The sequence below is a fragment of the Scyliorhinus canicula genome, chromosome 2 (genome assembly GCF_902713615.1).
Source record: "Scyliorhinus canicula chromosome 2, sScyCan1.1, whole genome shotgun sequence".
Classification (NCBI taxonomy): Eukaryota; Metazoa; Chordata; class Chondrichthyes; order Carcharhiniformes; family Scyliorhinidae; genus Scyliorhinus; species Scyliorhinus canicula.
In genome coordinates, this window is record NC_052147.1 from 184,446,744 (window position 1) to 184,460,078 (window position 13,335).

Genomic DNA, 13,335 nt, shown 5'->3' on the forward strand with positions numbered 1-13,335 from the left:
AGCGTCAATGTGAATGGACAGATTGCTGGTGATGTACAATTTGACGCTGTCCACTCCACTTCAGCACCATTGATGCAGACAGGGGTGTGTACGACACTTCCTTCCTGAAGTCAGTGACCAGCTCCTTAGTTTTACTGATGTTAAGGGAGGGGTTGTTGTCATTGCACCATGCCACTAGGTTCTCTATCTCTCTTCTGTACTTTGACTCATCATTGTTTGAGAACCGACCCACTATGGTCGTGTCACCAGCAAACTTGTAGATGGAGTTGGAGCCGAATTTTGCCACTCAGTCGTGTGTGTATAGAAAATGTAGGGGCTAAGTACGGCAAATTTCACTTCTGGTTTTAAACATAGGGAAACACGCACAGTGGCTGCTGAGGGAAAGAGAGGGGGCATTCAAAAGGTCGGGGAGTAACTGGAGTGGCCGGGGGCTGGCTTGTAGGTTTGGGCACAGAGCATCATTGCCGCAGCCTGCAAGGCAGCCATGTGGCTGCGCACAGTGCTGACTACCCACTATGAACTTAGTGCCATAGGTCATATGGGTGTCCCCCCAGGCCACCCCCTTAGGTACCTGTTGGCCCCAGCTTACCAATAAAGGAGATGGGTACCTTCCAGCGCGGCTAATACATCTGGTTTGCTGGGATGAGTGTGCGTGGGAGTGGGTGCTAACATGTGGCTGCAGCTTGTCAGCCTCTCGAGTGCCAATGCCGACCTCGGCGAAATGGACACCATTTTTCATTGGAATCGATTGTGTTCCACAATGCGCCTGTTGTCTAACCCCTCAACAGTCTGTGAATCAGTCCTGGACCAGAACCACTTTTGTTGTTGTTCAAGTCTACTGATTCAGTCCCGATATAAGCACTTAGGCTGGGATTCTCTGATCCTGAGGCTCAGTGTTGACGCGTCGTAAACACCGTCACGTTTCACGATGGCATCAACATACCCCCGGGAGCAGCATGCTCCGTGCGACCGGTGAGATTGCGCACATGTGCGGTGGCTCCCTTCTCCGCGTCGGCCCCTACGCAACATGGCATAGGGCTCCAGGGGCAGGTGCGGAGCAAAAGAGACCCCCAGCCCGAGAGGCTGGCCTGCCGATTGGTAGGCCCCGATCGCGGGCCAGGCCACAGCGGAGGCCCCCCTGGGGTCAGACCCCCCTCCACCAAACCGCCCTGGATGGATGCACACCGAGGTCCCATTGGGTAAGACCACACATGGACGGCGGGACTCTAGATTTGTTTTACGGTTCCTCGGTCCACCCTGGGCGGAGACACGCCGGGGGGGGGGGGGGGGGGGTGGGGGGGGGGGGGGGGGGGGCGACCGCGCCAGCACCAATGGCGCCGATTCTCTGCTCTCCGGAGAATTGGCGGACCAGCGCCGGTACGGCATCGCACGATTCGTGCCCGGCCCAGAGAATCCCACCCCACAGTCTCTGAAATGAAGAATTCTGCCCCTGGTATTTTTAATTCCACTCCTTATTAATGGATCATCCAGTGTTAGCATTTTACATGGGCTGTTTTACACAAAATAAATTAGATTTGCTTACAACTAATAGCGAAGTTCAGAAAGTAATGCTTAAATTCTTCTCTGAATGTATTTCTAACAATATAAATTGCCTCTATTTTTGTTTATATTATTCTCCTGTTTTAGGTACTCGAGAACATTGCACCGGCGGCCTTTCTACATATTCATACAGTGTTTTTTTTTTAAACAATTAAAACCTTTCCTCAGAAGCAGTATGTATGCTGTATATGTATCGTGGAAATCATAATAAAGACAAATTCCTCGAGGTTCGATTTAAGGAAATTTATTGACACAAATATATTTGTGGAGAGAGAGTGTTCCAGCTGCAAAAGCTAGTGCACTGCACTCTGAGTTATGCAGTCGAAAAACATTATATTTATAGTGTGAAATAAACAACTTTGAAGAGATAAAGCTTGAGAACATACGCAAGAGGAAATATGAATGTTTTGCCCTTGGTTTAAAACCAATTTGAGTACGCATTTTGTTGTCCTTCGGAAGAACAACTTATTATCATAATAAGGCTTAGTACAAAATACTAAGCAGTATTTAGTTTACATTACTTGACCTACTTATTTTCGCTCAAAAGCAGTGTTAAAATATATTCAATATTCCCATCATGCTTCTAAATTGGTAACTCATTAACTTCCCTTCCACAATATGATTTGCAGAAAGCAAGTTAGCTTTCCAAATAATTTTCCCCTTTCTTTACTGTTTTCACTAGATCAATTAAGCTGCACTCAATATGGCACCTCCTACCAAAACAAAGATGTCTGGAAACCGGAGCCCTGTCAAATCTGTGTGTGTGATGAAGGAATAACACTATGTGATGAAATCACCTGTGATGAAACAACTGACTGTGAGATATCTACCATTCCATTTGGAGAATGTTGTCCTGTGTGTCGATCGAGTGAATCAGACCGATATACTGAGGGTAAGTGACCTGCACTGTTCTGAACCATAAAGATTATTAAGCATATAGAATTATTTTCTCTTTTATTAGCATTGAATAGATACTTGGAGCATTAGAATTTTAACATTTTCTTCTGCAAGCATATTGTGTATGTAACAGTATTATATTTGCGCATGGACTAAGGCTGGGATTTTTTTGAACCTTGGGCCACTCCCGAAATTTTCCCATCCCACCCACGAAGATGTCCCCGCTGAGTGGACTGGAAAAATCCTGCCCAAAGAGCTTGAAGTGCTTCTAATATTTGTACAGTATCTATGTATGGAATCTTATGGGCCCTTTGGGACTGGCTAAGGCTGAGGGCCTCAGGTAAGCTGGGAGAATGGCACAGGAAGGCATTGTAAGGATTCTCAATGCCTTCCCACCATAATACCCTTTTGCCAACAGCAGAAACATTTCCAACTTGGATGCCCATTGATGAGGGGAAGGGGGGGAAACGATTTGAACACGCAAGTTGCCAATTAAGCACCACTTCCTACCTCCATGAGGGGTGACCAGTAGAGGGAACTTGGCAGCCTCCTTGTGGAATCCAAGGGCAATGTCCACTCACTCTTCATGGCAACACCGCCACTAGTGCTCAGTAACCCTCCCACTCTCATCTAATCACTGTGCCTGCTTGGCTGGTCACTGAATTCTCTAACCTCACTAATCTGACTTTAAGGACACCAGACCTATGAGGCACCCTTTCCTTTGAATAACAGCCTGAGCAATGGATACTGCTAGTGGTGACACTGCTGTGGCTGCTGAACAGGCAAGCAGCTCTTGGGAGTGAGCTGCTGTCCTTAAATGTATGGAGGCCCCATTGGTGGCTTCTTGATTGATTGCCGGCAGCAATGTCCATTCTGTGTCCTGATGCCCTCTGAAGTGGGGTAACCCCCCACTTTCAGTCTTGGGGCTGGACCTCCCTGGTAATGGCAAAATTGAAATGGCATCTATTACTTTCTGAAATAAAAATGCCCACACTTCTACCATCCTGTGTGAAAGAATGTTTCTTAACTCATCTCCTGATTGTGCGTGACTCTGGTTTTATGGATTGTTCCAATGTTTTAAACACCTCACTGACAGAAAAGATTTCTCACAATTACTTCAATTAGTTCCAAAATTCTAAAAACTTTGCCCCCCCCCCAATGTTCCTAGCTTTTTACCACTTGTGCAAGATTGCCCCCCCCCCCCCCCCCCCCCTCCTACAGTGTGTTTTGCGGTGGCGGAGTGATCCGCCATTGGCCAGCGGAGGATCTTCCGGTCCTGCTGCTGTCAATAGGGCTTCCCATATTTTATGCTGTCTGTCACCAGGGAATTCATTATCAACAAGAGCAGATGATTCCGCCAGCAGGAACAGTCTTAATATCTATTCATGCATTATCTATTCATTATTGGTCCAAAGTAAATGACCATTAGCGAATGTTTTGCCCACTCCCTTGATGTATCAATGCTTCTTTGTAATTTTACACCCTCACTGACACTAACTATGCTACTGAGCTTTGCATCATTGCTAAATTTGGATTTATGCTATGCTAAGTTTTTAAAATATTGTTGAGTTTCATGGCAGATCTTTATGGATTGTATTAAGAATGAATTATTTAACATATAGATTTCTTTAAATTGTGTTTACAACATATTGAAATCAATATTAGAACAGTTTCCAGTGGATTTAGCAACTTCCTCAAGTGCTAAAATCCCAGGCAAGGCCCCCCAACATTTGTAGGGTGCCAGACAAGAACCCCAAACATTTATTTTTTAAAAAACCTAAACTGTGAGGAAAGGATACTTCACTCCAGGAGCGATTGCACTGACCAGTTGCTATATTGTACGTGAAAACAAGCTTCATTCTTAACACAGTATTGAACACATAGCATCACAGACAGTAGTTTCCAATGAACAGTGAAACAATTCTTACCAACAAAAGGAAACACTTTAACTTTTAACTGATCTTCTCTGTCTCCAATTAAGCAAAGCCCATCACAGGTCAAAAGCCACTTACAAATAAAGTTAGAAAACACAGGGATACTTGCTATTCTTTGGATAGAGATTTCAGAGCGAGACAGGTCTATTCAGACAGCAGCTGCAAGTCCTGCTGTCTTTGGAAACTAAACCTAAACTGCCTGCTACAGACCTGGCTCCTCCCATTAAAAACATAACCTTTATCTCAACTCAGATCACCTGACCTGCTTACCTAAGTCTAAACACAATGTCTCAAATTATCTACTCTCCAGGAATCTCCAGAAATCATAACAAAATTCCATTAAGCTTTATATAGGTAAACACATACATGGTTGGAATAAATGATCAACTCACTTTTATGACATCTTAATTGTAGACAGAGTCTGCTTGTATGTGAAACCAAGATTTAAAAATATTTCTGCAACAGATATGTATATATATCTAATCTAATCCACACTTTTTAATAACATCAGTGCAATAGATATATATATAATGCAATCTATATTTTAAAACATATTACTTTTGTAACATAAGTATGCAGAGGAATTTATATTCTATACTTCAGTTTGAATAGATTAGAAAGTGCTGTTGATTACGTTAGTGGATATATATTTAAATAGACATATGACATTCTTCTATTAGCCCAAGTTTGATCAGTTTTGGTTTAAAATTGACTCGCATTCCAATCAATAAATGGTGTGACTTAAAAAAATACAGCTGTACCTTAAGATTATATTATGTTAAAAAAGTGGACAGCAGAATGTCACACCATTGTTCCACTAATATTGTCAAGAATAATTTGGAGAATATTTTAATTTACTGCTTTTGGAAAAAATTAAATGTAATCATCTAAACCAGGGGTGGGCAAACTACGGCCCGCGGGCCGCATGCGGCCCGACAAAGGTTTTTATGCGGCCCGCCAATGAAGTGCCCGGAATCATAACTGGCATTTTTGAAATGCCGCCGGGGAAAAGCCGCTGAAGTAAATGCGCTTATTCAATAAGCGCATTTACTTCAGCGGCTTTTCCCCGGCGGCTTTTCAAAAATGCCGGTTATGATTCCGGGCACCTCATTGGCGGGCCGCATAAAAACGCGCGTAGTGGGGTGGATGAGTGGGGCTGTCTCATTAGTCGGTTTAGTTGGGTGTGCGACCAATAGGAGTCCAGGTTACAAACAATAAGCCTTATTATTGTTTGTAACCTGGACTCCTATTGGTCGCACACCCAACTAAACCGACCAATAAGGCAGCCCCACTCATCCACCCCACTACGCGCGTTTTTATCGTTGACTCGACTAGGCTGTGCTTCTGTCAGTGTTAAGGATCAGCACAAGCAACTTGACACCTGATTTCAACAAACTGGTAAATGACTGAAGTCAGATGCATCATTCTCATTGACATTGTTTGCTATTTACTGAGTTACTTTGTTTTTCAAATAAACGTGTTTTTTTTTCTTTAAAGACCTTTTATTTTGGCTATTTAAAATATTAATTATTTTACTTAATATACTATGCAGCCCTTTAAAATTGTGAATTTCTGAATGTGGCCCTTGCACGGAAAAGTTTGCCCACCCCTGATCTAAACAGTCAAATCAAATTGTGAAGACAGCTGGAATTAATGAAGGAAGATAAGAGCAAGTTGAGCAGAAATTCTGAATTTTACTTGAAGCCAAGGAATAGAGAAGAGAACAGGGAAGAGTCGTATATCTGCTCGACGGTTAACATTACTGAAGTGTTTACTGCATATTTCAGTGAACAAGCACCATTCAGCTTCTCGTGTCCAATTTAGGTTTTGTGAAATCTGCACCTATTTTAAAATGTAATGAAACCACAGCGAGGACTTAATTTCTTCCTGATTTTTAGTAAAGCAGAACAGCTAATAAAGTATCTACAAATTGCTAACATAGCTTATGTTAGATTCTATGGACCAGATTTTCACCATGGAAGCTAGGCAATTCTTCCTACTCCACAATACCACCTCCACCCCAGAAATGACAACAGGTGGGAATTTCATCTCCTGGAGGGAAGGACAGGCTGGAGTCAGACCTGCTACTAGAGTCAGAGGTAGACCAATGCTGAGGCCACCAAGTTAAAAGGCCTGCCTCCGTTCAGGGGAAAATTTGCCTACTTCTCCAGGTCATTGCAAAACCTCTCTCACCATCACCCCTTAACCTCCCTGCCTCCTTCAATCCTTCAACCTCTCCTCTCCCCCATTCACCCCGTCAAATCACCTGTACCCCTCAGTCCCACTCCCATCACCCTCTCATGTTCCTTACCCCCTTTCCCCTCCTAATCCACTGACCCAACATCCACTTTATAAACATAACTCTGAATTTCTATTATAACAGTTGTAACTCTTTGAAAAACTTCTAAATATGTCGAAGTAAATCAATATCATTTGAATTAGCATAGAAAAAACAGTATCCTCTTGGAAAAACTCATAACACTGTTAAAATCATTAAATTAATATTATCCTAGCCATCTGTGCAAACAAAACCTACAGTGCAGAATCCATCAGCACATTTGAAGGCAGGCAAAGGCTTCTACATCTATCACAGCTTTCAGAACAACCAAACAAATGATTGAGCATGTTTGCAAACAGTTACGCACAGCCATTGAGAATGTTTGAACGATGAGCTATTTAACTCAAACCGAACTAGCCTTTCAATTTTGTGCAAGACAGAATAAAATTTTATCTAGTGGATAACCTATTTTAATACGTCTGAGACTCCACTTTTACAACGTTGTTCTTCCATTTGCCAGCTTGCCAGTTGGCTGGAGCAACAACCTTGCAAAACATTAATCAATGGTTATTTAACTTTTCTAATCACTTTACTGCACATAAATATAACTCAGTTTTATGATTAACTATAAAGTAAGCAACACTGTTTTAACTCACATTTTATACTCTTTCAATTTCCAATCCATGGTTTAATATTCATAGAATCACTACAGTGCAGAAGGAGGCCATTCAGCCCATTAAGTTTGCACTGACCCTCTGAAAGAGTACTTCACCCAAGCTCACTCCACTGCTCTATCCCAATTTTTGGGCACTAGGGGGCATTTTAGCTTAGCCAATCTACCTAACGTGCACATCTTTGGACTGTGGGAGGAAACCGGAGCACCCAAAAGAAACTCGCGTAGACACGGGGAGAGTGTACCAACTCGACACAGACAGTGACACAAGGCCAGAATTGGTGCTGTGTGGCAGTAGTGGTAACCACTGTGCCTCCCCATTCAGGCATAATTTAGGAAATCTTTGTAACGCAGGCACCTTGCTGAAAATTGCAGAAGTTCTGAAATACCCACTTCCAGAATGGCCCTGGAAATTTCCATGTAGCAGCTCATGGGGCCCCTGACCTGCCTTCTTTCCCACTCCCACATGAAAATTGTGAGCAACAGAAATGGGTGCGGGACTTGCACCTTCACCACTGAACAGGCATTGTTGCTGTATTCTGACTCACTGCAATCCCAAAATGCAACCGCAAAATCCGCCCCTAAGTTTATGTTCTTAAAACGATATACTGGAGAATAGTAAAATTCATCCATGAGATCACGCTTCATTGTAGTAATTTGCATTTTCTGTAGTTATTTAACAAATAACATTTTGGAGAAAAAATAGAGGGAGGTGAGCTTATAAGATATCTACTATGGTAAACTTTGACATGCAATGATCAGTCATTCCAGGAGCGGTGTGGACCATTGTGTTCAGTTGGCTAGAGTGTGGTATGTTTGGAAGATAAAGGTAATTTTAAGGAATTTATATTTGTATTAGTAAATGTTAGAGACAAGGTATAGTCCTAAATGGGTTTACTTTAATGTTTTTGTACCTGGAATTGTAAAACCTATGGTTAAATTCATGTTGGACAAAGGTTACATTCCAACAGTGTTTCTTTTGTGCTTGGCTACAGTGTAAAGAATGAATAAAAGGCATAAGCATGTGGGTGTTGCTCAGCAATGGGACCTTATAAGGCAGAGAAAGTTTAGGTTTTCATTTAGATGAATTTGTATGCAGTTGGAGACCGATCACTGGGGAGTGAACAGCTCTCAACTCTGCCAGAAGATGCTGACAGGACATGGGAGTTGCAAAGGCCCAAGCTTCCTAAGGAACAAAATACAATCCAAATAACCAGGGGAATTGGGACGGAAAGAACATTTAAGACACCTGAAGTTAAGAGAACTGAGACTAAGGCAGTGTTCAGAAGAATTCAAGGAAGAGTAAACAAAGTGTTGTGATTTAAAGAGACAACTGCAGTAATTAAATTTATAGTGGGGGCTCTTGCAGGATTTCAAAATATGGCAAAAGTGTTAGTAGATACTGAAGGGTTAGTGGTAATCTGTTGGGATATTTTGAAACACAGAAAGCAAGTTAAAGGATGCTGAATAGTAAAGCTTATTCTGGAAATTATTGTTCAATGGTGGGATCTGTGAATCTTTAAGAAAAAGTAAGTGGGTTACTGAGGTACTGCTTAAAGGAATTAGAGTTACTGTGAGGTGAGGTGTACGGCTGAAAATCCAAAATGACATTGGAAATTGCTGAGACTCTCCTAACGATGGAGGATTTGGCTCTGGATGGTTCACAGACAGTAACCAAGAGTCAGTTAACTGAATTGGCAGATAAACTGGAATTAGGATTACCTGCTGGGGTAAGGAAAACCAAAAGCATAGTAAAATATTTGAAATTGCAAGGGTTGCATGATAGACCAATTTCTCCAAAAAAGTGAGGCTAGTTCATTAAAAAGGAGAAATAGAAATGAAGAAATCAGAAATACAGGAAAAAATTAAAAAAGAGAGATTTTCATAGATAATTGAAAATGGAACATTTAGCAAGAACAGAAAAAGAAAGGGAAAAGGAGAAACAGAGTTTCAGCTTAAAATATTGATAGTTAAAGCAGAGACATGAGAGCAGATTGAGGAAGGAAGTAGTTCCAGGTGTGAATCTAGTTGGGAAAATGTTTAAATTTATGAAAGCTCTTCCAAAATTTTATCGAGAGGATATGGAGGCATTCTTTATTTCTTTTGAAAAAGTAGTAAATAGATGAAATGGCTAAAATAAATTTGGACATTACTTTTACAAAGTAGATAGGTGGGTAGAGCTAGTGAAGTGCATGCATCATTGTTAGAAGAGGTATCTGTAGATCATGATATAGTATAGAAAGCTATCCTTAGTGCATATGAGTTGATTCCTGAGGCATACAGACAGAAATTTTAAAACAGAAGAAATAGCCAAGACAAACTAATATTGAATTTGAGAGGGTGAAACCAAATAATTTTGACAGTTGGATGCGAGGGTAAAATAGAGAGAACATATAGAACCCTTAGTGAGGTGATTATTTTAGGAGAATTTAAAGATGAATTTCCTTTGGTGATTAGGATGCACATTGAGGAACAAAAAGACAAAACTGCTGGACAGGCAGCAGATGATGATTGTGAATTGACCCAGAGAACGAAACTTTTTTTCCCCACATCCTTCTAAACATAAGGCGGATAGAAAGTGTGAAGGAGAAAATAAAACAAATAGTCAAGAAAGAGATGGAACAGTTGGAAATGGTCAAGAAAGTTCACCTTCTGTCAAAAAGGATAGGAATGACATTGAAAGGCCCAAATGTTTCCACTCTAACAAAGTGGGACATGTTAGGGCAGATTTTTGGAAATTAACTCTAAGACCAGTTGCAGTAATAGGAAATGAAGCATTTAAAAATGAAATGGCTGTTAGAACTATAGCAATGATGAAGGTGAAATGTGTACCTTCAGAATACATGAGACGAGGGATAGGTCTCAAGATTGTTCAGAGAATTATTTGAGTACTGGTGAAGTAACTCATGCTGTTAGAGGCTCTCGATGTTTTGTTTCAAAGGGAGAAAAATTCCCTTACTCGGCTAACAAAATTTGTAAACAAATTATAATTTTTAGATATACAGGAACAGATCAATTATTGATGGTGGCTGATGATACAATTTGTATTCCAGGATGTTTTATGTAGGGAAAAGTACTAATAAGAGACATTAATGAAAATAAGAGACATTAATGGAAGGGATGAACCTGTTTGTGTGAAGTGAATTTAAGAAGTGAGTTTGTAAATGGAATTGTTACAGTGCAATTGTTTTATAAATTACCTATTGGAGGAATAGATTTCATCATAGGTAACGATTTGGCTTTGGAGATAGTAATGTGAGGACAACTGTATTACAACAGACAGTCGATTATGATTTTAACAAACTTTGAAAATCACTGGGGGGAAAATTGCAGATAGCAAGCAATCGGAAGAAAACTAACCCGACTAACACGGAAAATCAACTTTCACATGTGAAAGAGGAATTTGCGAATGCAAAAAGGGATCAGATGAAAACAATTGGGAATCAGCCAAGGAAAGTGGAATATTTGACAGAACTTGAACCGTCTAAATGATAAACTTGGAAAAGTGAACCGGGAAAATCATTACCTATGATGAAATCTATTCCTCCAATAGGTAATTTATAAAACAATTGCACTGTTGATCTTTAGTTAAAACTTGGTGATCTTTAAGTATCAGAAGTATTTTTGAAGTATCACGGAAAATGCCTTGAATGGGAAAAGTAGGTTCTATTAAATCGGAATAATTGGTTGAATGCAGAATTAAAAAGCAAAACTGACAAACTGTTAGTCTTCATGGGGAGAACAATAAGATTTGTGAATTTCAGATGAAAATGGAGTAAATGAAGAAGCAGGTGAATGGCATGAGTGTCACAATTCAGAAGTTGTTCCTGTAAATAAAAAGTAATTGTGAAATACTGATACAGTTGAGCTAAGAATTGATCCAAGTAATATCAAAGTCAGTAATGGGCAATAAGAAAACAACCAAAGTACAACAGAATTGGAAATTACGAATTGTCAACAAAAAGTGCTGAAATTGATAAGTGATCTTTTTGAGTCAATGACCAGAGATTCTGATTGAAAGGTGATTGCTGGTGGAAAGATGATAGCAGTTGAAAGAAAAGCAACTGAACAGTTTGCCAAAGACCATTCTATTGAGAACTGGACTGAGAGTAAAACGAGTTGAAGAAATAGATCAAACTATGAAACTTCAGAGAGAGGAAGTGATTGACATGGTTGCAACAGAATTGTAAATAATTTGTTTGAAATGGGACTGGGAGAAACAACAAGATCACAAAAAGTTCAAAGGACAAACAAAGCAAAAGTACAATTCTATTTTGAATCTGAACAACACTATTTAAACAGCTAAAAGAGATCTTGACAAGAGAAGAAATGAAATGTAAATGCACAAAAATTACATTTTAACTGTGTTAAATTGAAATACAAATTTAACACATGTGAATTTGGAAAGTGGGCCTGAAAATAGAACTATGCCTACAAGTGAGCTTTGCACACGAACAGTGGGAGAGGCCACATCCAGAGTGAAGCACTGCCATGGTGAGTTTTAAACTTGAGAATTTGAAGCAGAGTGAGAATTTGGTACGGAGCAGGAAGAGGTACTCTTTGTTTTTCTCCTTGCTTTGTAACTTTTAAATCTTCAGAGAGTGCCTATGTTGCAGTTAAGGCTATAAGAGAGAGAGCTGATTGGTTAGTAGTGGATAAGGTTGGTAAGTCTTTCCAACTTTTATCACATACAGTTGAAAATGCTTTTGATGTTTATAAACTTTAAGGGCTACAATTGGTAGTAACAAGGAGAGGGAAAGAAGGGCCATAGAGAGTTGGATATAATCTAATATCAAGCATCTTCTAAAGGTTTAATTTAAAGGAATAAGTCATGATAAGACAGCTCAAAACTTGGTTTGTTCCTCTTGCTCCATGTTGGAAACCGGGATCATTTCCAGTGCCCGGGGCCAACATGTCTGCACGATGTAGCTCCAGCTACAGCTCCTGGAAGCACGGGGTTTGGAGCTGGGGCGGTGGCTGGGGACACTGTGGGGCATCCACAAGACGGAGAGTACCATGGATAATACGTATAGAGAGGTGGCCACACTGCAGGCTCAGACTCTGCAGACAAGAAGGGAATGGATGGTCACCAGGCAGAACAAGAGATCTAGGCAGGCAGTGCAGGAATCTCCTGTTGCCATTCCCCTGCAAAACAGATACACCACTTTGGATACTGTTGAGGGGAATGGCCCCTCAGGGGAAAGCAGCAACAGCCAAATTTGTTGCATCACAGTTGATTCTGCTTCAGAGGGGACGAGTAAGAAGTGTGGGACTGCAATAATTATAGGGGATTTCATTGTAAGGGGATAGATGGGTGTTTCTGTGGCCACAAACAAGGCTTCAGGCTAGTATATTGCTTTCCTAGCGCTAGGGTCAAGGATATCGTGGAACGGTTGTAGGACATTCTGGAGGGGGAGGATGAACAACCAGTGGTCATGGTACACATCAGAACCAGTGACATAGGTTAAAAAAAAATAACGAGGTCCGAAAAGCAGAATATAGGGAGTTAGGAAGAAAGTTGTGAAGTTGGACCTCAAAAATAGTGATCTCAGGATTACCACCACTGTCACGTGTTAGTCAGAATAGAGATAGCAAGATATATCAGATGAACACGTCACTGAAGAAATGGTATGGGGGGGACGATTTCAGATTCCTGGTGCATTGGGACCGGCTTTGTGGGAGGTGGCACCAGGACAAACTAGACGGGTTACACCTGGGCAGGACCGGGACTGATGTCCGAGGGAATGTATATGCTGGAGTGATTGGGGAAGGTTTATATTAAAATGGCAGAGGGATGGGAACCTAGGCAAGGAATCAGAGGAAGAGGAAACCAGGGCAAAAACAAAAGACAGAAAGGGGAATTAGAAATGTGATCGACAGAGAAACCAAAGGACAGGTGCAAACAGGGCCACAGTAAAAATATTGGGAGCGAGACAATTAATGTTAAAAAACCAAGCTTAAAGGCTTTGTGCCTTATGCACGGAGCATTCACA

The 13,335-nt window shown here is 41.0% G+C and overlaps 1 protein-coding gene across 2 annotated transcripts in view; it reads left to right on the plus strand.

The window, feature by feature from the left end:
• The window catches only part of LOC119961821 (collagen alpha-2(V) chain-like), a 313,195-nt gene that overhangs the window by 131,271 nt on the left and 168,589 nt on the right, over window positions 1–13,335 (plus strand). For both annotated transcript variants that reach the window (XM_038789187.1, XM_038789188.1), the window contains exon 2: window positions 2,243–2,452. In XM_038789187.1, the coding sequence (XP_038645115.1) occupies window positions 2,243–2,452 (210 nt within the window). The remainder of the gene's footprint in view (window positions 1–2,242; window positions 2,453–13,335) is intronic.